General features: G+C 45.5%; 1 protein-coding gene across 1 annotated transcript in view; it reads right to left on the reverse strand.

The window, feature by feature from the left end:
• KBTBD12 (kelch repeat and BTB domain containing 12) overlaps positions 1 to 23855 on the reverse strand; it is a 106089-nt gene that overhangs the window by 42227 nt on the left and 40007 nt on the right. The window contains exon 5 of the mRNA XM_075321511.1: positions 15162 to 15359. Coding sequence (XP_075177626.1) covers positions 15162 to 15359 — 198 coding nt within the window. The remainder of the gene's footprint in view (positions 1 to 15161; positions 15360 to 23855) is intronic.

Here is a 23855-nt window from a genome sequence, read left to right on the forward strand (position 1 = left end):
GTACATAGGGGCAGTATTATAGTAGTTATATTCTTGTACATAGGGCGCAGTATTATAGTAGTTATATTCTTGTACATAGGGAGCAGTATAATAGTAGTTATATTCTTGTACATAGGGACAGTATTATAGCAGTTATATTCTTGTACATAGGGGCAGTATTATAGTAGTTATATTCTTGTACTTAGGGGCAGTATTATAGTAGTTATATTTTTGTACATAGGGGCAGTATTATAGTAGTTATATTCTTGTACATAGGGGCAGTATTATAGTAGTTATATTCTTGTACATAGGGACAGTATTATAGTAGTTATGTTCTTGCACATAGGAACAGTATTATAGTAGTTATATTCTTGTACATAGGGACAGTATTATAGTAGTTATGTTCTTGCACATAGGGACAGTATTATAGTAGTTATATTCTTGTACATAGGGGCAGTATTATAGTAGTTATATTCTTGTACATAGGGGGGCAATATTATAGTAGTTATATTCTTGTACATAGGGGCAGTATTATAGTAGTTATATTCTTGTACATAGGGGGGCAATATTATAGTAGTTATATTCTTGTACATAGGGGGGCAATATTATAGTAGTTATATTCTTGTACATAGGGGCAGTATTATAGTAGTTATATTCTTGTACATAGGGACAGTATTATAGCAGTTATATTCTTGTACATAGGAGCAGTATTATAGTAGTTATATTCTTGTACATAGGGACAGTATTATAGCAGTTATATTCTTGTACATAGGGGGCAGTATTATAGTAGTTATATTCTTGTACATAGGGACAGTATTATAGCAGTTAAATTCTTGTACATAGGGGAAGAATTATAATAGGTTTATTCTTGTGCATAGGGGCAGTATTATAGTAGTTATATTCTTGCACATAAAAACAGTATTATAGTATTCCTTTACTCGTAGTCATAATATATTCTAGAAGGCACTGATAGAAGTGCAGCGTATGCACAAAAGAGCAGATAAATTATTAAGAGATATGAACGCCTCAATTAAATAGAATTCCTGTATCAGCGGAGTTTATTTACATTGGAGGAGGTCCATTAGATTGATGACTCGCTGACTCTCAGCATTATAGAAGTCATTACTTTCTGGAAGTCGATAATTAAAGCTAGTAAAACACTTTCAGATTTAAAGGAAAACTATTTGTGAGCTATTTTTTTTACAACATTATCATTTATTAATTACCCAACGTTAATTACCCAACATATTCTGCTTTATTACTCTCATATGCTGATTACACAAGTTACATACAGAGCTGCAACCCTCAGGGTATGTATTCAAGATGATTTAGGCCAAAAAAAATTCCAGAATGGAATATGCAAAAACGTATTGAGTCCCTGAAGGTTTTTGGACCCTATTAAATGTGATCGCCCCTCATACTTTAGAGCGATCTCCATAACGTTCCTTTTGTCTAATTCATATAATGGGTTCTTTGAGAGGGAGATTAACCCCTGATTGCCCTGCAGCCATCTATTGTAATGTTATTATTGGGATTTGAAAAGAGGGGGCCCTTCTTCACCCTATGTCATGCCACCATAGAGGTTAAATCCCCCTCCTGTCCTCTCCAGTCCAATCTCCAGTATGTGTTCAAAGTCTGTGGAAAGTCTTTCTGGTTCACATCTCCTGCAGTGACTGTCACTTTTATGTAGTAGAATGTAAAGGGTGTGAATACTTATGCAATCCATTTCTAACACATCCCATGGCATTGTGTGTATACAGCTGCTTTGAAAATCTGTATCTCTGAGGTTACAGACTACAAGCAAGTCTTCATTATTGTCTGAACCTGATTTTCTTCTTTCCTGTAGATGCAAATAACTGTAGGATCAAGAAACATGGAGTTTGTGACCCTTATATTCGTGGCCAAAAGTTTTGAGAGTGACTCAAATTCTGGTTTTTTACATTTTGCTGCTTTTGTGTTTTTTGAAATTTGAATTGGCCGTTACTATGGTTACTAAACATTCCGTTCTGTTTTTACACTTTTATTTACAAATACATGAATTTTCTGTAAATACTGAAGATTTCCAGCACTGACCCCGATTTTTCCCAGACTCCCTGGTGGCTGGATATCAGCTTTTGGGCCAGATCCTGACTGATGACCCACGTTCTTGTCTCATCAGTGGATTTTTGAGAATTAACCACAGGTTCTCAATGGGATTGGGGAGTTTCCTAATCATGGACTCAAAATGTCAGTGTTTTATTCATGGAGCCAATTCTTTATCACTTTTGCCTTGTGACCTGGTCTCTATCATGATGAAAAAAGCATCATCACCACTGTCAAGCTACCACTGGGGGGCGCAGGGACTCCGGTAGAAAGAGAACTCCTGAGTGCAGTAAGACAGAAGCCCACTAGAGGTCGCTAACACAAGAGCAGGGATAATAGATCAGTCAGGGTCTATGCCGGGATGTCACGTCGGTACCGAGAAGAAAACAAGCCAAAGTCAAAGAACAGAGCTGAGGTCGGATACCGGGAGAGCAAGTAAGCACAGGGGAGGGAATGGAGGACACAGAACAGGTCCGGAGTCTGGAGGACAGGGAGGAACGGAGGTAAGGTCGGGAAGGAGGGACGGAAGGAGGGATGGGCAGGAGGGATGGATGTCTGAACAGGCCGGGGAAACGGAAGTCAGGTCAGGTCAGGCAGGAGAGACGAAGTCAGAACAAACAGTACCGGGTAGCAGGACAAGAAACAGAGAACTTCTTTCAGGAACAGTGCAAGCAGCAGAGCCGGAAATATTACTGGCGGGGTCCCGGAGGTAGCAGCACCAAGATATGGCTACGCGACCCCCAGAAGAAGGCCAGAATTAACAAGCCTTTCCCAATGGACCTAAACCCTGGAGGCAAGATACATACACCAGCTAAGGGACGGCAGAGCCATGCATCATGACAACATCATTGTCTTGGGTTGTTGGGAAAAGTTCTTCTTGGAGGAAGTTTGGATCCCATTCTTTACTCATCACTGTGGTCTTAGGTATAATTGTGAGTGAGCCCCTCCATGGATGAGAAGAACCACACATGAGTGGTCTCCGGAGATTTTAATGCCAGCAAATACAGGACTCAGGGCAACGCCAACTTTTTTTTTCTCTGGACACCATTGTCCAGTTGTCCCAAACAATCTGAAGGGGCTTCATCAGACAATAACTTTATCCCCATCCTCTGCAGTCAAAGCCCTGTACTTCCTGCAGTGTTGTTTTGTTCATTCAGAAGGATTGTCCGGAGAAGAGAAGGCGAGCGCTGCCCTGAGTCCCTTGTCTGCGAGGAGTAAAGCATCCACATACAGTTGAAACCAGTATCTAAAAAGACACATCTGCAGGTTTTTCCCTCCACTCTCTATAAAGACACATCTGCAGGTTTTTCTCACTATCTGACATGAAATCAGAATAAACCTTTCCTGTTTTATGTCAATTAGGAACCAAAAATATTTCTATTTGCCAAATGCCAGAATAATGAGAGAGAGAATGTTTTAAGGCATTTTTATTACTTTCTGTAAAGTCAAAGGTTTACATACACAAAGAGTACTATGCCTTTAAATAATATGGGACAGCCCATATGATGATGTCATGTCTTTGGAAGCTTATGATAGGTTTATTGGCAACATCTGAGTTAATTAGAGACACACATGAGGATGTATTTTAATGCACACCTGAAACACACTGCTTCTTTCAAAATAAATCAGCCAAGATCTCAGGAAGAGAATTGTGGACTTGCACAAGTCTGGGTCATTCTTGGTTGTAATTTCAGATACCTGAAGGTGCCTCGCTCATCTGTACAAACAATTATACGCAAGTACAAACAAGACGGAAATGTCCAGCCATCATACCGCTCAGGAAGGAGACAGGTTCTGTGTACCAGAGATGAACGTGCTTTGGTCAGACATGTGCATATCAACCCAAGAACAAAATCAAAAGACCTTGTGAAGATGCTGGCGGAAGCTAGTAAGATTGTGTCATTATCCTCACTAAAACAAATACTGTATCAACATGGGCTGAAAGGCCACTCTGCCAGGAAGAAGCCATTATGTTTGACCCAAGTCACACAGTTTAAGGGCAATGACACCAAATACTAATGAAATGTATTGTGAGGTAGCGTGGTCGGCTGCGCAGCAGAAGACACGGGATCCAGGCATTAAGGTTCACAGCACACGGTTTAATGTCTAAACAAAAGTCCACAACAGTATACATGTGCCTTTCCAGGAGAGAACTCAGGGAGTTCTGTTCACTCCCTCACACCCGGCACACCTGCCCTTGTTCCTGTTTCCATTTAACCCTTCCTTCAGCCTGTAGGGAAGCAGCATTAACCCTAGAGTGGATTTACTTTCTATCATGGAGTGAGCACAACCGGGGCGAGACGTACCGGCCGTCATAGATAACCCCGGTCACAGTCTCACATACCCCCCCCCCCTCAGTTCAAGCGTGCGGGGTTGAACTCCCGCCATCAAACACGGGCCGCGGGACAAGGCATCGGCGTTGCCCTGCAACCTACCGGCCCGGTGTTCAACCGTAAACCGGAAGTTCTGCAGAGAAAGGAACCACCGGGTAACCCGGGCATTCCGTTCCTTGGCGGACCTCATCCAGACCAGTGGAGAGTGATCCGTCACCAAGCGAAACTGCCGTCCCAGCAGGTAATAGCGTAGGGACTCCAAGGCCCACTTGATCGCCAGGCACTCCTTCTCCACTACGCTATAATTCCGCTCGGGAGGGGTGAGCTTCCTACTTAAGAAGGTGACGGGGTGTTCCTCCCCCTGAACCACCTGAGACAGCACTGCCCCCAGGCCGACCTCGGAGGCGTCAGTCTGTACTATGAACTCCTTCCGGAAATCAGGGTGTACAAGAATGGGCTGTCCGCACAGGACCCCCTTCAGGGCCCGGAAGGAGTCCTCGGCCTGCGGAGTCCAGCGCACCATGACGGACTTCTTGCCTTTGAGAAGGTCCGTCAAGGGGGCTGATAGTCCCGCAAAATCCTTTACAAACCTCCTGTAGTACCCCACGATACCCAGGAAGGCCCTAACCTGCTTCGTGGTCAGGGGTCTAGGCCACTTCTGGATCGCCTCAACCTTGTTAATTTGGGGCTTAATCACTCCTTGGCCTATCACGTAGCCCAAGTAGCGGGCTTCCGTGAGTCCCAACGCACATTTCTTGGGATTGGCTGTCAATCCGGCTGTTCGAAGCGCGTCCACCACCGCTTGTACCTGTTCCAAGTGGGTCTGCCATTCGGAGCTGTAAATAATGATGTCATCAAGGTACGCTGATGCATACACCTGGTGGGGTTCCAGCACTAAGTCCATCAACCTCTGGAACGTGGCCGGAGCGCCATGTAACCCAAAAGGCAAGACAACATAGTGGAAGAGACCCTCTGGCGTAACAAAAGCTGTTTTCTCCTTGGCGGACTCCGTCAGTGGCACCTGCCAGTACTCCTTGGTCAGGTCGAGCGTGGTAAAATATTGCGCCTGTCCCAGCCTATCAATCAGCTCATCCACCCGGGGCATGGGGTAGAGATCGAACTTGGATATTTCGTTCAATCTCCTAAAGTCATTGCAGAACCTTAAGGAGCCATCGGGTTTTGGTATTAGGACAATCGGACTAGCCCATTCACTCCGGGATTTTTCGATGACCCCCAGGCGTAACATTGTCTTTACTTCCTCCGATATGGCTTGTCGTCGAGCCTCCGGTACCCGGTATGACTTCAGGCGTACCTTCAGGTGGGGCTCGGTGACAATATCATGTCGTATCAGACTGGTCCTACCGGGCAGCTCGGAGAAGACATCGGGGTTCTGCTGAACCAACCGTCTGGCCTCTCGCCTCTGAGTCTTGGTGAGGGCTTCTCCAATCCTTACTTCCGGTTCGTCCTCTCCGGAGGTCGCTGGAGCCGGATGTGAACGACCCGAAGAGGAGGGAGATGGGGAAAAAACAGCCATCAGGTTTTCCCGTTCCTGCCAAGGTTTTAATAGGTTGACATGGTATATTTGTTCAGGTTTCCGCCTACCGGGCTGCAATACTTTATAGTTAACCACCCCGACTCTTTCCTTTATCTCGTAGGGGCCTTGCCACTGAGCCAGGAATTTACTCTCTGCCGTGGGGATTAATACTAACACCCGATCCCCGGGTTTAAAGGTCCGCATGGTGGCTTGTCTATTGTAGCGGCCGCTTTGCGCGGCCTGAGCCTCCTGTAAATGCTCCTTCACAATTGGCATGACCGCGCTTATGCGGTTCTGCATACCCAAAATGTGTTCAATCACACTTTTATGGGGGGTGGGCTCTTGCTCCCATGTTTCCTTTGCCAGGTCCAACAATCCCCGGGGATGTCGCCCGTATAACAATTCAAAAGGCGAAAACCCCGTGGATGCCTGTGGCACCTCACGGATGGCAAACATCAAATAGGGAAGCATCATATCCCAGTCTTTCCCGTCTTTGGAAATCACCCTTTTGAGCATGGTTTTCAGGGTTTTATTGAAACGCTCGACTAAACCGCCCGTTTGAGGATGATACACAGACGTACGCAACTGCTTGATCTGGAGTAGCCGGCATAGCTCTTTGGTCACTTTAGACATGAATGGGGTCTCCTGATCCGTAAGGATCTCCTTGGGCAACCCCACCCGGCAGAACACAGCAAACAACTCCCGAGCTATAAGCTTTGCTGCCGTATGTCTGAGAGGTATCGCCTCGGGATACCGGGTGGCATAGTCAACGATCACTAGGATGTGTTGGTGCCCTCGAGCGGACTTTACGAGGGGCCCCACCAGATCCATCCCTATCCGTTCAAAAGGGACTTCTATAATGGGTAACGGTACCAACGGACTGCGAAAATGGGTCAGGGGTGCGGTAAGCTGACACTCCGGGCAGGTTTCGCAGAACCGTTTTACCTCCCCAAAGACCCCGGGCCAATAGAACCTTTGCAATATTCGCTCCTGCGTTTTCTTGACCCCTAGGTGGCCACTCATCAGGTGTTTATGAGCCAAGTCGAGGACCCGCCGGCGATACGGCTGGGGCACCACCAACTGCTCTACCCCCACGCCCCGTATTTCATCTATCCGGTAGAGCAAATCCTGCTTAAGAGCGAAATGGGGGTACCTTACCTGGGCACCGGGCAGCTGAGCCACCCCGTCAACTACTGTCACCCTACTCCGGGCATGTATTAACGTAGGGTCCTGGAGTTGGGCTGTCCCAAACGCATCCGGGGACGCCTCCAATTCCGGGATGGGCTCGACCATTTCAGCCTCTCCTGCCATTTACCTCTAGGGGTGACCTATCGGGTTCACACTCTGTCCCTATCATGGTGACCCCTACGGCAGGATTCCCGGATTCAGGATTGTAGGGCTCAGGTCCCGGACTGACCAATATCTGAGGGGACTTAGGGGGTCCCCTCCATAAAGTCCAAAAATAGGGCAGATCCCTTCCTAGGATCACGTCATAAGGAAGAGTGTTCAGAAGTCCCACCTCATGTTGCACCTGACCGCAAGGTGCTGTGATGGTGACAATCCCCGTGGGATAGTCTCGGCGGTCCCCATGTATGCAAACCACCCCCACGGTACGTCCTGTGGCCTTTACTTTAGCCCTCAAGGTGGATCGCACAAGAGTCACTAAGCTTCCGGAATCCAACAATCCTGTAACCGGACATCCATTCACCTGTATTTGGCACAAGTGGGGCTCCGTCTCTGGGGAGACCAGGTCAGCGGTACACACCACCTGAGCATACATTGAACCCCGCCGGGTAACCCCACAATCCATGGGCTCCGTGGTGAGTGGACACTGGGCTTCCATATGTCCCACCCGCTGGCACCGCCAACATCTAATGGGGAAGGAAACCCCCTTGACGGGTTGTCGTTTAGGGTACAGAACCTTCCGGACCTCAGGAACGGCGGGCGCGGCCTCAGACGGGACGGTAGGGGACTCCTGCACCGTTGTCAGCGGTGGGTCCTTGGCCCTAGGCTTGGAGGGGCCGGACCGACGGGCGGTACGCAAAGTCTCAGTGTCCCGTATCAAGTCCTGCGTAGCCACATGCCGTTCTACCAGGGACACTAATTGGTCCAGGGTACTCGGGTCACCCTGTCCTACCCACCGTTGAACGGTGACGGGTAAAGTGCGCACAAAACGATCAACTACTACCCTTTCCACCATTTGCGCCGGGCTCAGAGTGTCAGGCTGCAACCACTTTTTTACAAGATGCAACAAGTCATAGGCCTGGGAGCGTACGGGTTTGGCTTCCTCATAGAACCACTGATTTACCCGCTGAGCCCGTACATAGGTATTCACCCCCAACCGAGCCAGTATTTCGGCTTTCAGGGTCACATAGTCAATGGCGTCCTCGGTACAGAGGTCCAGGTACGCTTTTTGGGGTTCCCCCGTCAGATAGGGCGACAATACCTCAGCCCACTGGGGGGTCGGCAGCTTTTCCCGCTCGGCCACCCGCTCAAACACCGCCAGGAACGCTTCCACATCATCCCCCGGGGTCATCTTTTGCAACGCTTGTCTCACCGCTTTCCGGACGCTGCCGTCGTCACCCGGTCCCGGGGTTGTTGCTGCCGGTCCGGCACGGATCGACTTGGCCAGGAGAACCATCTGTTCTTGGTGCCTTTTTTCCTGCACTTGCAAGGATTGCTGCTGACGTTCCAACGCCCGGAGCAGGTGTGCATTGGTCTGTTGCTGCTGTGCATTAGCCTCTTGTTGCTGTGCATTAGCCTGTTGTTGCTGTGCATTAGCCTGAGCCAGCTGCTTTAGTATGTCCTCCATGGCGTCACCGGGTTTGGGCTGTAGTATAGCCGCTCGAATCCAGGACATGTGCTACCGGGTCACCAGGGATGGATGCTACACCTCACCGGGCTGGCATGCCCGCCGATTCTCCACCATATGTGAGGTAGCGTGGTCGGCTGCGCAGCAGAAGACACGGGATCCAGGCATTAAGGTTCACAGCACACGGTTTAATGTCTAAACAAAAGTCCACAACAATATACATGTGCCTTTCCAGCAGAGAACTCAGGGAGTTCTGTTCACTCCCTCACACCCGGCACACCTGCCCTTGTTCCTGTTTCCTTTTAACCCTTCCTTCAGCCTGTAGGGAAACAGCATTAACCCTAGAGTGGATTTACTTTCTATCATGAAGTGAGCACAACCGGGGCGAGACATACCGGCCGTCATAGATAACCCCGGTCACAGTCTCACAGTATGTAAAGTTTTGACTTGGCAGAAAGTAATTAAAATGCCTTAAAACCTTCTCTCTTGTTCTCTCTCTCATTATTCCGGCATTTAGCAAATATAAATATACAAATAATTTTGATTCCTAATTGATCTAAAAAGGGAAAGGTTTATTATGATTTCATGTCAGATAGTGAGAAAAACCTGCAGATGTGTCTTTTTAAATAGTGGAAGGAAACCTCTGGTTTCAACTATACCATTTATTTGTGGGGGCTTCTCATCTAAGGGGGGGCTCACTGACAATTTTGCCTAGGAACACGACCATGAATAAAAAAATGGGATCTAAACCTTTTCCATGGGCAACTTCTCCCATAATATAGGTCTATGTAGGGATGATGCTTTTTCCATCATGATGGAGATCAGGTCGCCAGGCACTATTGAGAACTAAGTGACTTGGTGAACAAAACATTGGCATTTTGGGTCCACAGATCTCAATCCAATTGAGAACCTATTGTCAATCCCCAAAAAGTGACAAAAACTCAGAAATTGTGATAACCTCTGAGCTCTGATGACTCAATAATGGGTCATCAGTCAAGATCTTGTCCAGAAGTCGATATCCAGCTGCCGGGTATAACGGCATAAGTGTCACGCCTGGAGTAGGAGAAGTCCGTATGCACAGCGTGACACATTCGTTCAGATCGTCTGACACAGTACAAAAAACACCACAAACCACAAACAAAGGGAGGACACTGGGGATACTTTAACAACAGTTAGCCCTATAGCTAGGGAGTGGGGTGAGGGGACACCTCCTGAACTCACCTCAAGCTGTTACCTGAGTTTCCTAACGTCCCCATACGGGATGTTTCAACCTGGCGCTAAGCCAGATACCTAATCCCTTATTAGCCCTGCAAACACATCTAGCTAGTGAGATCGCCGGCAGGAGACACTAGTCCCACCGATGCACTAATAAACACAGAGGGAAAAGGAAAGACAGACTACACTGAAGGATACAAACACCAAAATCCACGGCTGCAGACAGACTCCAAAGTACAAGTTGGATGGGCACAGGACAATTCCCCAGCAGCTCCTTCCACCAGGGTGGCCAGAATAGAATGAATTCTATCAACAGCAAAAACTGCTGGGAAAACTCCACTATTTAAACCTAAAGGGGCATGATCTCAAAGCAGTTACAGCTGACCTCTACTGCTAAGAGATGCTGGCAACAAAACTTACATTAACTCCTGAGACACCAAAAGAAAGGAAAATCGTTTAAATGAGGAGTCTAGATGGAAATTAGAGGCTCCAGTCCAAAACCTGGCACTAGTCTCAAAACAGCAGGGAGACGACTGTGACAACAAGTCTGGAGAAATCGGGGTCAGCGCTGGAAATATTCAGTCTTTACAGAAACTTCAAGTATTTGTCAATAAAAGTTTAAAAACTTATGGAATGTTTATAATTGAACTTCAGTAACCATAGAAACATCCGACTAAAAAGATCAAAAAACACCAAAATAGCAAAGTATGTGAAAACCAAAATTTGTGTCAGAACGTTTGGTCTGCATAAGAGCTGAAAACACAAAACGATAGGAGATTATTAATCTGTTAGATGCATTGGAACAATATTTAATTTGGGCAAAACTAATCAAACCCCTTAAATATACCGTATTTTTCGGACTATAAGATGCACCGGACCATAAGCCGCACCCTGGTTTTAGAGGAGGAAAATAGGAAAATAAAATTTTAAGCAAAAAATGTGGTCATGACACACTGTTATCGGGCGAGGATCTGCTGCTGGCACTGTTATTGGGGTAAGGTCCCCAAATTCTCTACTAAGGTACCCCATCCTGGTAATGATCCTCCTGCCTTGTATGTATGTATGTATCTATCCGTCCCTCTATCTATCATCCTGCTATATATTGCCATCCATCCTGCTATATACCCCCAACCTGCTATATACTGACATCCATCCTGCTATATACTCCCAACCTGCTATATACTGCCATCCATTCTGCTATATACCCCCAACCTGCGATATACTGCCATCCATCCTGCTATATACCCCCAACCTGCTATATACTGACATCCATCCTGCTATATACTCCCAACCTGCTATATACTGCCATCCATCCTGCTATATACCCCCAACCTGCTATATACTGACATCCATCCTGCTATATACTCCCAACCTGCTATATACTGCCATCCATTCTGCTATATACCCCCAACCTGCTATATACTGCCATCCATCCTGCTATATACCCCCAACCTGCTTTATACTGCCATCCATCCTGCTACATACCCCCAACCTGCTATATACTGCCATCCATCCTTCTATATACCTCCAACCTGCTATATACTGCCATCCATCCTGTTATATACCCCCAACCTGCTATATACTGCCATCCATCCTGCTATATACCCCCAACCTGCTATATACTGCCATCCATCTTGCTATATACCCACAACCTGCTATATACTGCCATCCATCCATCCTGCTATATACGCCCAACCTGCTATATATCCTGTATCACACAAAAAAAAATAAAAGTTTATACTCCCCTTTCCTCGCTCCATGCAGCATTGCTCCTCCCCCTGTCTGTGGCGGCAGCAGCGCCGCTGATCTGTGGAGCCGTCACCGGTCACTTCCCTGCAGCACCGCGATGTCCTTCAGTCTGCCGGTCAGCTGACCTGCGTGACTAGCGGTGCGCACAGCGATGACGTCATCACTGTGCTCACCGCTCTCTACACAGATCAGCTGACCGGCAGACTGCAGGAGATCGCCGTGCTGCAAGGAAGTGGCCGGTGAGTGTACCATACTTATCCACTGCCCCCCGCGCTGATGGTGATGCACGGGGGGCAGTGAATACAGCCGCACATGATCACTCCAGGCTGTAGTTGCCAAGGGTGATTACGGCTGGCTGTTAATTATGCACGCACTCCCCCCCCCATCATCCCGCCCACCTGTCAGCACCGCTTCAGTGCTGAGAGATGGGCGCGAGGATGGGCGTGCATATGTAATGAGCGGGCCTACGTGGTCACGGCAGTCGCTGCTACAGCCTGCTCGTGCCGCCGATGACCCGCTCCACCACAGCACCCACTTTTACCGGTCGTAGCCCTATATTCACACCATAAGACGGACCCCCAAATATCCCCCAACATTTGGGGGGAAAAAAATGCGTATTATAGTCCGAAAAATACGGTAACTTGTTCAGTAGAATAATCTCATATCTATGTTGTCTGGCGTTCCCCTTTAACACCGACCATTCCATGGTGGAATCGTGCTCCTATCAGCACATATGTCATTTTATGTTACACGGACGTCTCTCTCTCCGGACAATCCTCCTGATATGATCACAGCAGAGATGCGCAGAGCGAGGGATTAGAGTCTAATTTTATCAGCGTGTGCAGGATGAGAAGTGCAGATTTAATCTCTATCATAGAGGTGAAGCTGCATAACAGAGTTTACAGGAGGGGGGGGGGGGGGTGTATGGATTATTGGAGGGCAAATAAAACTAAAGCAAAAGGGATAACAGGATGATTGTGTCCATTACAGTGATTAATAATTGAGAAAGGATGAAGCAGAGTGAGTTTAGTAGTCGTCTTGCATTTTAAATATTATGTGGATGATTTTCTTAAAGGGACGGGATTATTTCCAGATTGATAAATAGTTCTGGGGTGCCTTAAAGGGAATCTGTCAGTAGATTTTTGCTTCCTCATCTGATAGCAGCATAATGTAGAATGAGAGACGCTGAATCCTACGATGTATTATTTAGATTACTGGTTGCAGTGATTCTGACACAATCAGAGTTTTTAGATTTAGCAATGCAGCAGAGCTGAAAAAGATGCCCCTGCCTACACCAGGCTCTGTATGTACAAAATCTATACACAGTGAGCTCCTTATCACAGGAGGGGGCGTCGGACTACCAGACAGGCACTGCTATAGTCCGAGCAATGATAAGCTCCTGGTGCTAAAACAATCATTGTCTATGCAATGTCTATAGACAGTGAGCTGCTTATCACAGGAGAGGGCATTTCAAACTACCAGGCACGCGCTGCTGAAGTCATGGCAATGGTAAGCTCCTGGTGCTAAAACAATCATTTTATGTACAATGTCTATAGACAGTGAGCTACTTATCACAGAAGGGGGCGTGCCGGACTACCAGGCACAAACTGTTGTAGTGCAAGGAATGATAAGCTCCTGGTGCTAAAACAATCATTGTATGTACAATGTCTATAGACAGTGAGCGGCTTTTCACAGGAGTGGGCATGTCAGACTACCAGCACACTCTGCTATAGTCCAAGCAATGATAAGTTCCTGGTGCTAAAACAATCATTGTATGTACAATGTGTATAGAAAGTGAGCTGCTTATCACAGAAGGGATCGTGTTGGTCTACCAGGCACACACTGCTGTAGTCCAAGGAATGATAAGTTCCTGATGCTAAAACAATCATTGTATGTACAATGTCTATAGAAAGTGAGCTGCTTTTATCACAGGAGGGGGTGTGTCGGACTACAAGGCACACACTGCTGTAGTCCAAGGAATGATAAGCTCCTGGTGCTAAAACAATCGTATGTACAATGTCTATAAACAGTGAGCTGCTTATCACAGGAGGGGGTGTGCCAGACTACCAGGCACATGCTACTCTAGACCAAGCATGGATAAGCTCCTGGTGCTAAAACAATTGTTTTGTGTACAATGTCTATAGACAGTGAGCTGTTTATCACAGGAGTTGGCATGTTGGACTACCAGGCACACCCTGCATTAGTCCAAGCAAGGATAAGCTCCTGCTGTTAAAACAATTGTAGCAAGTAAAGGGAGCTTGATAGTGAAATCTGTGTTAACCCTCTACTGCTTGCTGTCTTCTGATTACATAGCAAAAACTTGCTGACAGATTCCCTTTAATTGTCTTCAGCTACTAAACTAAAAAAGAAATTTCTTATCGTTTTGTGTATACAGCTACTGTGCGGACTTATGTGTTGTCATGACTATAGACTACAAAAAAAAACCTTAGGTCGTCAGACCCCCACAGTTATACTGTCTCCTATCTGATTCACTTTTTTTTTTTCAAACCCTTACATTCCAACTTTGCATGAGAGCTGTGTACTCGAAACAGTGAAAGATTTTTAATCAATCTTTGTGAAAAGTTGCTTTATTTGTTTGATGCAAAACTGTTTTCCAAAGTCTTATAATAATGAACAGTTATACAACATGCTATGGGTATGGAACGATAGGTATGCAGTTGCTATGATCCATTTTTTATGCCTCTGGGCATCTGGAAAATTACAATAGGATTGCGAAAGTCTATGAACCCCTGACAAAGTTCATCCATTCAGTGCAGAATAATAGATCTGCCAGAAGAAACGCATTGAAATGATTATTTCAGGGTATTATTCCTAAATCCCTGAGATCTACTCCATAGAGGCTCCAGAGCTTACACAAGTGGCTCTTCTTAAAGGGGAAATCCATACTAACTTAGTGCAATGGAGGAAGGGGGGTGTCACTTTTTTCAGGTGTAATGCACTATGTCTATTATCTAAATATCACACAAAAGGAAAAATTCAGTGCACCCCTTAATTTTTTAATGTAATTTTACCCTTTACATTTTATCCGTTTTATGCATTATTTTGCATGCCTCCACTCACTGGTCTAAAAAGTGACAGTGCATCCTTTAATATAATTGTAATATTTTAATTTATTAAGGTTCAAAAATATTGCTGATTAATTTTCTGAAACAGAGCTTCAAATCCCCTACAATGAACAAAGAGTTTAATAGTAAAAGTCAGACTGCCTGGAGCCACCACTAGGGGGAGCCTAAGGGTTCACATTATACTCCTGAAGTAAAGCTCCCTCTAGTGGTGACTTTAGGCAGCCTGACTTTCATCATTTCACTCCTTGTCAATGTAGGGGATTTCGAGCCGTGTATCGGATGATTGAGGCCACAAATATATAAAGAATTTTGTAGCGATTTATTACCGGGATGATTCTTTTTGCACCACTAATTTTTAGAAAATCTCCTACCTGCTCCGCGATACCCTCCACAAACATACAGTTTCCCATCCACGGCTCCGGCGCTGCTTGCGTGACTTCTTAGGGTGAGGAGCGGGTAAGGCATAGGTGGACCTTCTCTCCAGAAATTCCCATCCACATTATATATCTCCACGGCATCCAGACACTTTCGGGCCTGTCCTTTGTCCGGACCGATGCAGCCGATGCCACCTGCGGGAGACACAATGTGTGATCTACCAAAAAGAGAATGTGGAGGAGCTGCAATACCATAAGCAGCCTGCGGCCAGGGGTGGCGCTGTTTGTGGAATAAAGCAGCCAACTTTTTGATCACTTTTAATTCTGTTTTTTTTTGGGGGGGGGATGAAGAAAAAATGGTTTTGGCTTTGTCTTTTACCATTTGGCTTAGAAAAAATGTGAAAATGTTATAGTTCAGGTGGCAGCATAAGTAATTACCTGATTTAAAAAAAAAAAAAATATATATATATATATATATATATATATATATATTTTTTTTTTTTAATTATTTTTTTTTTTTTTCTTAAACATTTTATATAAGTATTTTTATATCTTTATTTTTTCGTGGCAATACCCCAAAACAGCTGTCTGTGGATGGATGGATACCTGGCCTTGGTATTTCCCTTGTCATATCTTTAAACTCCTCAAGAGCTGGATATTGACTAAAAGGGCCATTAATATGGTGGTCTCCTTAAAAAGAGCCACTCCTTGGCTGGGTCCTTCCCGGGGAGATATCTGGCTATTTTCCGTGTCGAGACTCCTAACAGAGGCTCCACGGACCCTTTTTTGATTTGCATACACCTTTATTTAGTCTCACTTGATCACTTCTGCATAACCCTTCAATACTCCTATATTGCAGAATCTAAAAGGTGTACTAAGATGGCAAACTTGTTGTGAAATGGGTTGTCGAGGCTCAAGGCTGTAGTCACTCACTGTAAATGCAGATTTGTGGAGGGCGAAGTATGACCTGTCATGATTGCAGGTACCGGCTCCAGGAGCGGCCGGTTAATTGACTGTAAGTATGTTATGTGCATATTTTTGGCCACATTCCCACTAGACGTGTCTGCTTGTATTAAGCAAGGCCACTACGGCTAGTTGGCATGTGACCGCATATATGCCAAATCCATACTTGTGGTCACAAGAATACTTGCTCCCAGCACCAAAGAATCCTGACAGTGTGCACACTGCGTGCAATGAGGATTCACAAATCTGGAGTCTCACAGAGTGACGGCAGACGTGAGCCTCAAGTCTGGACACCCCTTTTAAGCTTTTGATGGAGAGGATTGGAGAATGGTATGATAGTGACTGCGGGTTTGTGAATCCTCACAGCGCCTGTATGCTCTGTCACAATTGTCAGGTGCCGACGCCAGGAGTGGGCGGTCATGTGACTGTTAGTATGTGATTTGCATACTTTTGGCCACATTCCTTCTAGACGTGTTCACTTGTATTAAGCAAGGCCACTATGGCTAGTTGGCATGTGACTGCAGAGTGGCAAGTGACTGCAGACATGAGACCCAAGTCTGAATACCCCATTTAAGCTTGTGATACAGAAGATTGGAGGATGGTATGATAGTGGGTGACTGCAGGTTTCTGAATCCTCACAGTGTCAAGTGTGCTCCGTCACGATTGTCAGGTGCCGGTCATGTGACTGTTAGTATGTGATTTGCATACATTTGCCCACATTCCTACTAGACGTGTCTGCTTGTATTAAGGAAGGCCACTACTGCTAGTTGGCATGTGATCTCATGTATGCAAAATGCCTACTTGTTGTCAAATTCACACTCGCTTCCAGCACCAAAGAATCCTGACAGTGTGCACAGTGTGTGCTATGAGGATTCACAAGTCTGGAGTCTCATAGAGTGACTGCAGACGTGAGACCCAAGTCTGAATACCCCATTTCAGCTTGTGATACAGAAGATTGGAGGATGGTATGATAGTGGGTTTCTGCAGGTTCGTGAATCCTCACAGTGTCAAGTGTGCTCAGTCACGATTGTCAGGTGCCGACGTCGGGCGTGGGTGGTCATGTGACTGTTAGTATGTGATTTGCATACATTTGCCACATTCCTACTAGACGTGTTCTGCTTGTATTAAGGAAGGCCACTACTGCTAGTTGGCATGTAACCTCATGTATGCAAAACGCCTACTTGTGGTCAAATTCCCACTCGCTTCCAGCACCAAAGAATCCTGACAGTGTGCACAGTGTGTGCTATGAGGATTCACAAGTCTGGAGTCTCACAGAGTGACTGCAGACATGAGACCCAAGTTTGAAGAGACCCCATTTAAGCTTGTGATACAGAGGATTGGAGGATGGTATGAAGGTGGGTGACTGCAGGTTTGTGAATCCTCACAGTGTCAAGTGTGCTCCGTCACGATTGTCAGGTGCCGACGCCGGGAGTGGGCGGTCATGTGACTGTTAGTATGTGATATGCATATATTTGCCCACATTCCTACTAGACGTGTCTGCTTGTATTAAGGAAGGCCACTACTGCTAGTTGGCATGTGACCTCATGTATGCAAAATGCCTACTTGTGGTCACATGCCCACTCGCTTCCAGCACCAAAGAATCCTGACAGTGTGTACAGTGCGTGCTATGAGAATTCACAAGTCTGGAGTCTCATAGAGTGACTGCAGATGTGAACCCCAAGACTGAACACTCCTTTTAAGCTTGTCATAGAGAGCATTGGCAAGGCCACTAAGGCTAGTTAGCATGTGACTGCATGTATGCAAAATGCATACTTGTGGTCACGTGCCCACTCACTTCCAGCACCAAAGAATCCTGACAGTGTGCATACTGCGTGCTGTGAGGATTCACAAGTCTGGAGTCTCATAGAGTGACTGCAGACAACAGCCCCAAGTCTGGACAGCTTGTGATAGAGAGGATTGGAGGATGGTATGAAAGTGGGTGCCCCCACATCTCAAAAATGAAGATGCTATGTTCGGCATTGACTGCTTTACATGGCCGGGATCTGAGTTGTCTCTGATCCGGGGACTAAACTTTGGTGAAGTGATCGAACAGGCGAGAGGCTCCTATAATGGTGTTTGATTATTGCAAGTCACATAGTCAATAGCTACATAATTCCCATGACGTATTAGTACACCATTGGGTTGTATGAGTTGAGCTGCTAGATTCAGGAAACAGTGCCACTCTTTTGAATAGGCCATTTCCGGTATTGCAGCTCAACCCATTTACCTAATTAAAGAACACAACAGACTATTTGTGCAATGTCCGTGTAACCCGACAGATTGCAAACCACTGACGAGATGTTTTCTGAGTTTGTTTTCCTTCTTTGAAGCTCTCGACTCCATCTTCATCCTCGTCTCCGTCCTTTCTCCGGCCGGAATTATTATACGTAGGACGCACTGGAAATATCGCCATTGTCCGGCTAATGAGAGGCTTATTCAGGAGATCTTGGATGGGCCCCAGAAGCGGAGGCAGCGAGCATCTTAATGGCATGTGCACAATAAAGACGCCTCACAACCCGAATCCCGAAGCCGGCCCTTCATTTTATTTACTTACTGTTGAACAAAACCCATTGAGTTTTGTAAAGAAAAGGGGGCAAAAAAAAATTGCAAATTCTCATGACATTTTTTTTTTAATTCAAACAAGACCCCGATTGTTTCCAGTCCTGTAATCCTTGTTTCGGCGAAATAAAAAAGGTGAAAGACGTCTATTGATAAAGAAATCCTATTACTTGAAGGCGCGCGGATCAAAGCCTCCTTGTTCTCGGCCCGTCTCACTTCCTTCGGTAGAAACAGACAAAATTCCTTTTCTTTTTTCGTAAAACAGCTTCTGCTTCTCCAAATAGACTCCCATTAAAACCCAATTGTCTTAATTATGCAAAAATCAAATCTGCGTTCTTGTTTTGGGTGGTTTTTTTTTTAGAATCTTCTGGGAAACGGAATTGATCTCCGCCGCGCTCCAAGTTTTTTTTTTTGTGAAGTGGGGCCGGATGGGTTTTTATAAATAGAAAACAGGAGATGAGATCTGATGAAAGTGGCGTGACATACTGTAGGGTTGTAAAAGTTGTCGGGGGGGGGGGGGGGGGGGGGGAAGGCAAAGGGAGGGGGAGGGGGTCAGGGATGATGTTTTTGGGCACAAGGGAAAGAACATTGCCAGGAAGTGTAAAAAACAGTACGATTTATTCCAAGCTGAGATCATAAAGAGTATATTTGAAAATTGCCTATTGTGATGATTTAAAGACGATCTGCAATTGCCATAAATATGTAATTTTTTTAATCTGGTGTTAATGCCGCCGGTCTCCTGAATCCGGCGATGTTTTTTTTTATTTCTGCTCCTCTCCATTCCTGAGATACGGCCCCTCTTCCCTGTCTATAAATCTAATAGTTTTAAGCTAACTGGGTGTGGCAAAGAATATGACCACACCCACTTATCTAAAAATACTAGATTTATACAGCGGGTATAGAAAGTATTCAGACCCCTTTACATTTTTCATTTTTTTGTTACATTGCAGCTGTTTGGTAAATTCTAAAAAGTTCATTTTTTTTCTCATTAATGTACACTCTGCTCCCCATCCCCCATCTTGTCAGAAAAAAAAACAAATATAGAAATTTTGTGCAAATTTATTAAACAAGAAAAACTGAAATTACCACATGGTCATAAGTATTCAGACCCTTTGCTCAGACACTCATATTTAAGTCACATGCTGTCCATTTTCTTGTAGTCCTCCTTGAGATGGTTCGACTCCTTCATTGGAGTCCAGCTGTGTGTAATGAACTGATAGGACTTGATTTGGAAAAGCGCACACCTGTCTATATAAGACCTCACAGCCCATGTCAGACCAAATGAGAATCATGAGGTCAAAGGAACTGCCCAAGGAGCTCAGAGACAGAATTGTGGCAAGGCACAGATCTGGCCAAGGTTACAAAGAATTTCTGCAGTACTCAAGGTTCCTAAGAGCACAGTGGCCTCCATAATCCTTAAATGGAAGAAGTTTGGGACCACCAGAACTCTTCCTAGACCCGGCCGTCCAGCCAAACTGAGCAATCGTGGAAGAAGAGCCTTGGTGAGAGAGGTAAAGACGAACCCCAAGATCACTGTGGCTGAGCTCCAGAGATGCAGTACGGAGATGGGAGAAAGCTCCACAAAGTCAACTATCACTGCAGCCTCTACCAGTTGTGCCTTTATGACAGAGTGGCCCGACGGAAGCCTCTCCTCAGTGCAAGATATATGAAAGCCCGCATAGAGTTTGCAAAAAACAGCATCAAGGACTCCCAGACTATCAGAAATAAGATTCTCTGGTCTGATGAGAAAAAGATACAACTTTTTGGTAATAATTCTAAGCGGTATGTGTGGAGAAAACCAGGCACTGCTCATCACCTGCCCAATACAATCTCCACAGTGAAACATGTTGGAGGCAGCATTATGCTATGGGGGTGTTTTTCAGCTGCACAGACAGGACGACTGATTGTAATTGAAGGAAGGATAAATGCGGCCAAGTACAGAGATATCCTGGAAGAAAACCTCTTCCAGAGCGCTCTGTACCTCAGACATGGCCGAAGGTTCACCTTCCAACAAGACAATGACCCTAAGAACACAGCTAAAATAACAAAGGAGTGGCTTCAGAACAACTCTGTGACCATTCTTGACCGGCCCAGCCAGAGCCCTGACCTAAACCCAATTGAGCATCTCTGGAGAGGCCTGAAAATGGCGTCCACCAACGTTCACCATCCAACCTGACGGAACTGGAGAGGATCTGCAAGGAAGAATGGCCGAGGATCCCCAAATCCAGGGGTGAAAAACTTGTTGCATCATTCCCAAGAAGACTCATGGCTGTACTAGCTCAAAAGGAGGGTGCTTCTACTCAAAACTGAGCAAAGGGTGTGAATACTTATGACCTTGTGATATTTCAATTTTTCTTGTTTAATAAATTTCCAAAACATTTTACATTTCTGTTTTTTTTCTGACAAGATGGGGGATGGGGTGCAGAGGGTACATCAATGAAACAAAAATGAACTTTTTTTGAATTTACCAAATGGCTGCAGTGAAACAAAGAGTGAAAAATGTAAAGGGGTCTGAATACTTTCCGTACCCACTGAATACTCGGAGGACAAGGCCGTATCTTAGGAATGGAGAGGAATAAGAGTAAAACAAAAGCAACACCGGATTTAGAAGAACAGTAGCATTTACACCAGGTGGGAAAATTACATATTCGTGGATAGTGACAGGTCCCCTTTAAAAGCTTACTCCCATCCAATATATTGCTATATGTGTGTCTTACCTTTAAAAAAGATGTACGCTCCTGACAGTGGATAGGTGACTGCGCATGCGCATCTCTCTCAATTCATTTGTATGGGAGTTCTGAAAGTTGCTGAGCACCTACAAATGAATGAAGGGAGCCGAGGGGCCACTCTCCATAGACAGCGGAGTAGAAAGGGGCCCTATTTTTGAGTTCCTACAACTTTCAGATTCTGACACTCGATGGTTTCTCTAAGGTCTGGGATCAACATAGGAAAACTCAGGCGTCGACCTGCTGTGTGCTGATTCATAGGCAGTCTAGGAAGAGTTAATATCTGCTAGTCTGCTTGTTCCTTTAATCACATGTTGTGGGGAGGCCTATCACATCAGCTCTTCTCCTATTTATGCTGGTGGAGTCTTTCTACCCATACCAGCTATAGTTTATTCTGTGTTGGTCTGTGAGGTGTGGTGTTTCAGACACTCTGGTGAGGGGTTGTGCTCTTTGCTTGGTGAGGTTGTGGAGTTTACCCCCTGTTGTCTTGTAGCTTCCTTCCTGCTCTTATTTTCCTCCTAAATCTCTTATTACCTTTACCTTTTTTGTGTGCGTGCTGTGTGACAGAGTTTTGTTTTTTTCCTTATCTGTTTTTTTTTTCCTGTGGTTTCAACACACTCCTGTCTCATCCCTCCCTGGGGCGAAGGGGACTTAAATCGGGAGCAGGGCCAGGAAGGAGACTCGGGCCTCTCCACCATTAGGAGTATCTTTGAGAATAGGGATAGCATAGGGCCCCCTAGCTTGAGGGACAGCTTAGATCCCCGGTTCCCCGCTATCCTAACGTCATTGTGACTTTCTTGTGATACTACTATTCCCAACATGACCAGCTGGGATTTGTAGTCTCTCAACAGCTATATAGCCACAAATTGGACTCCTGCGGTCTATCCGATCCACTGTATGTTGAGGTTGGATGCTCCAAATCTATTCACCAAAGGGACCTTTAGTTTTAAAGTGCATGTCCAGCCATGGTCAACTTTACTTTAATCTTCTGGGAATAGATCCAAATGTCTGTGCTGATACATTTCCTCAGGGAATAGATCCAAATGTCTGTGCTGATACATTTCCTATTATATTTAGATATTTTCCTAATTTTGACCTCCAAAGCTACCTGCAGCCACCACTAGGGGGAGCTTACTGCAATCATAGAAGACTGTAATACACCAGTCTGCATTAAGCTCCAGAGCTCCCTCTAGTGACAGCAGTTAGAATACTATCTTATATAGCTATGCCTATGCAGCGGATTGGGAGCTCCATATCTGAAAAACTGAGCTCCGATTCTTATAAAGATATATTAGGAAATTGATCAGTATAGGATTTTGGATTTAAAAATGACTTGATGTCAAAAAAGTGGAAAGTCACTTTAAGTCTTGTGTATTCTTTCCTCCTCATAGCAGACTGGTAAAACAAATCTCCCGTATTTATCCCTCGTACAAGCAGATCCTCATGTTAAATTCAGCTCCATTAGGGCCTCGGATGGCAGAACGTCCTTCACTGTGCACTTGACTCGGAGACGCAGTGATGCATGACACCAGCAGCCGTGTCTATATAGTGTTAATGGACGGGAGCAGTAAATGTGACATAGCAGCTATTTATATACAGATTGAGATACAACAGCAAGGAAGGATGTATAGTGCCAGGGTGCAGAATTAATGGAGTCAGTGCTGGAAGGAAACATTTTTTTTGTAAATTATTTAAATGTTATTGGCTGCAATGAAGACGAAGAACTTTCCTTACAGACGTTAATCTCCTGCTCGTGGCGACTCAGGATGGAAGGGGATGAGAGAGGAATGCAATATCCTAATGTGTGCATGGAAAAACATGGCCGCTTTCATCAAGAAAAAGGGTCAGCTTCATTGAAATGAATGGAGCTGAGCTGCAATACCGCACACAGCCTATGAATAGGGGTGGTGCGCTTTTTCAAATAAATCAGTAATATATGTGTAACACTGGACAATCCCTTTTAAAGGAATGTCCACAATATACAAGCCACATAGAGGTAATAGAAATAGGCTCCTGCATGGGTTTCCCTATCGTTTGCCATGAGCATCAATGCATGGGCTTTCCCATCGTTTGCCAGGAGCATTCTGCATGGGCTTTCCCCTTCGTTCACCATGAGCATCCATGCATGGGCTTCCCCTTCATTCGCCATGAGCATCCATACATAGGTTTCCTCTTTGTTCGCCATGAGCATCCATACATGGGATTCCCCTTTGTTTGCCATGAGCATCCATGCATGGGCTTCCTCTTTGTTCACCATGAGCATCCATGCATGGGCTTCCCCTTCGTTCACTATGAGCATCCATGCATGGGTTTCCCCTTCGTTTGCCATGAGCATCCATGCATGGGTTTCCCCTTTGTTCGCCATGAGCATCCATGCATGGGCTTCCCCTTCATTCGCCATGAGCATCCATGCATGGGCTTCCCCATCGTTCACCATGAGCAT

The sequence above is a fragment of the Anomaloglossus baeobatrachus genome, chromosome 8, assembly GCF_048569485.1.
Source record: "Anomaloglossus baeobatrachus isolate aAnoBae1 chromosome 8, aAnoBae1.hap1, whole genome shotgun sequence".
Classification (NCBI taxonomy): Eukaryota; Metazoa; Chordata; class Amphibia; order Anura; family Aromobatidae; genus Anomaloglossus; species Anomaloglossus baeobatrachus.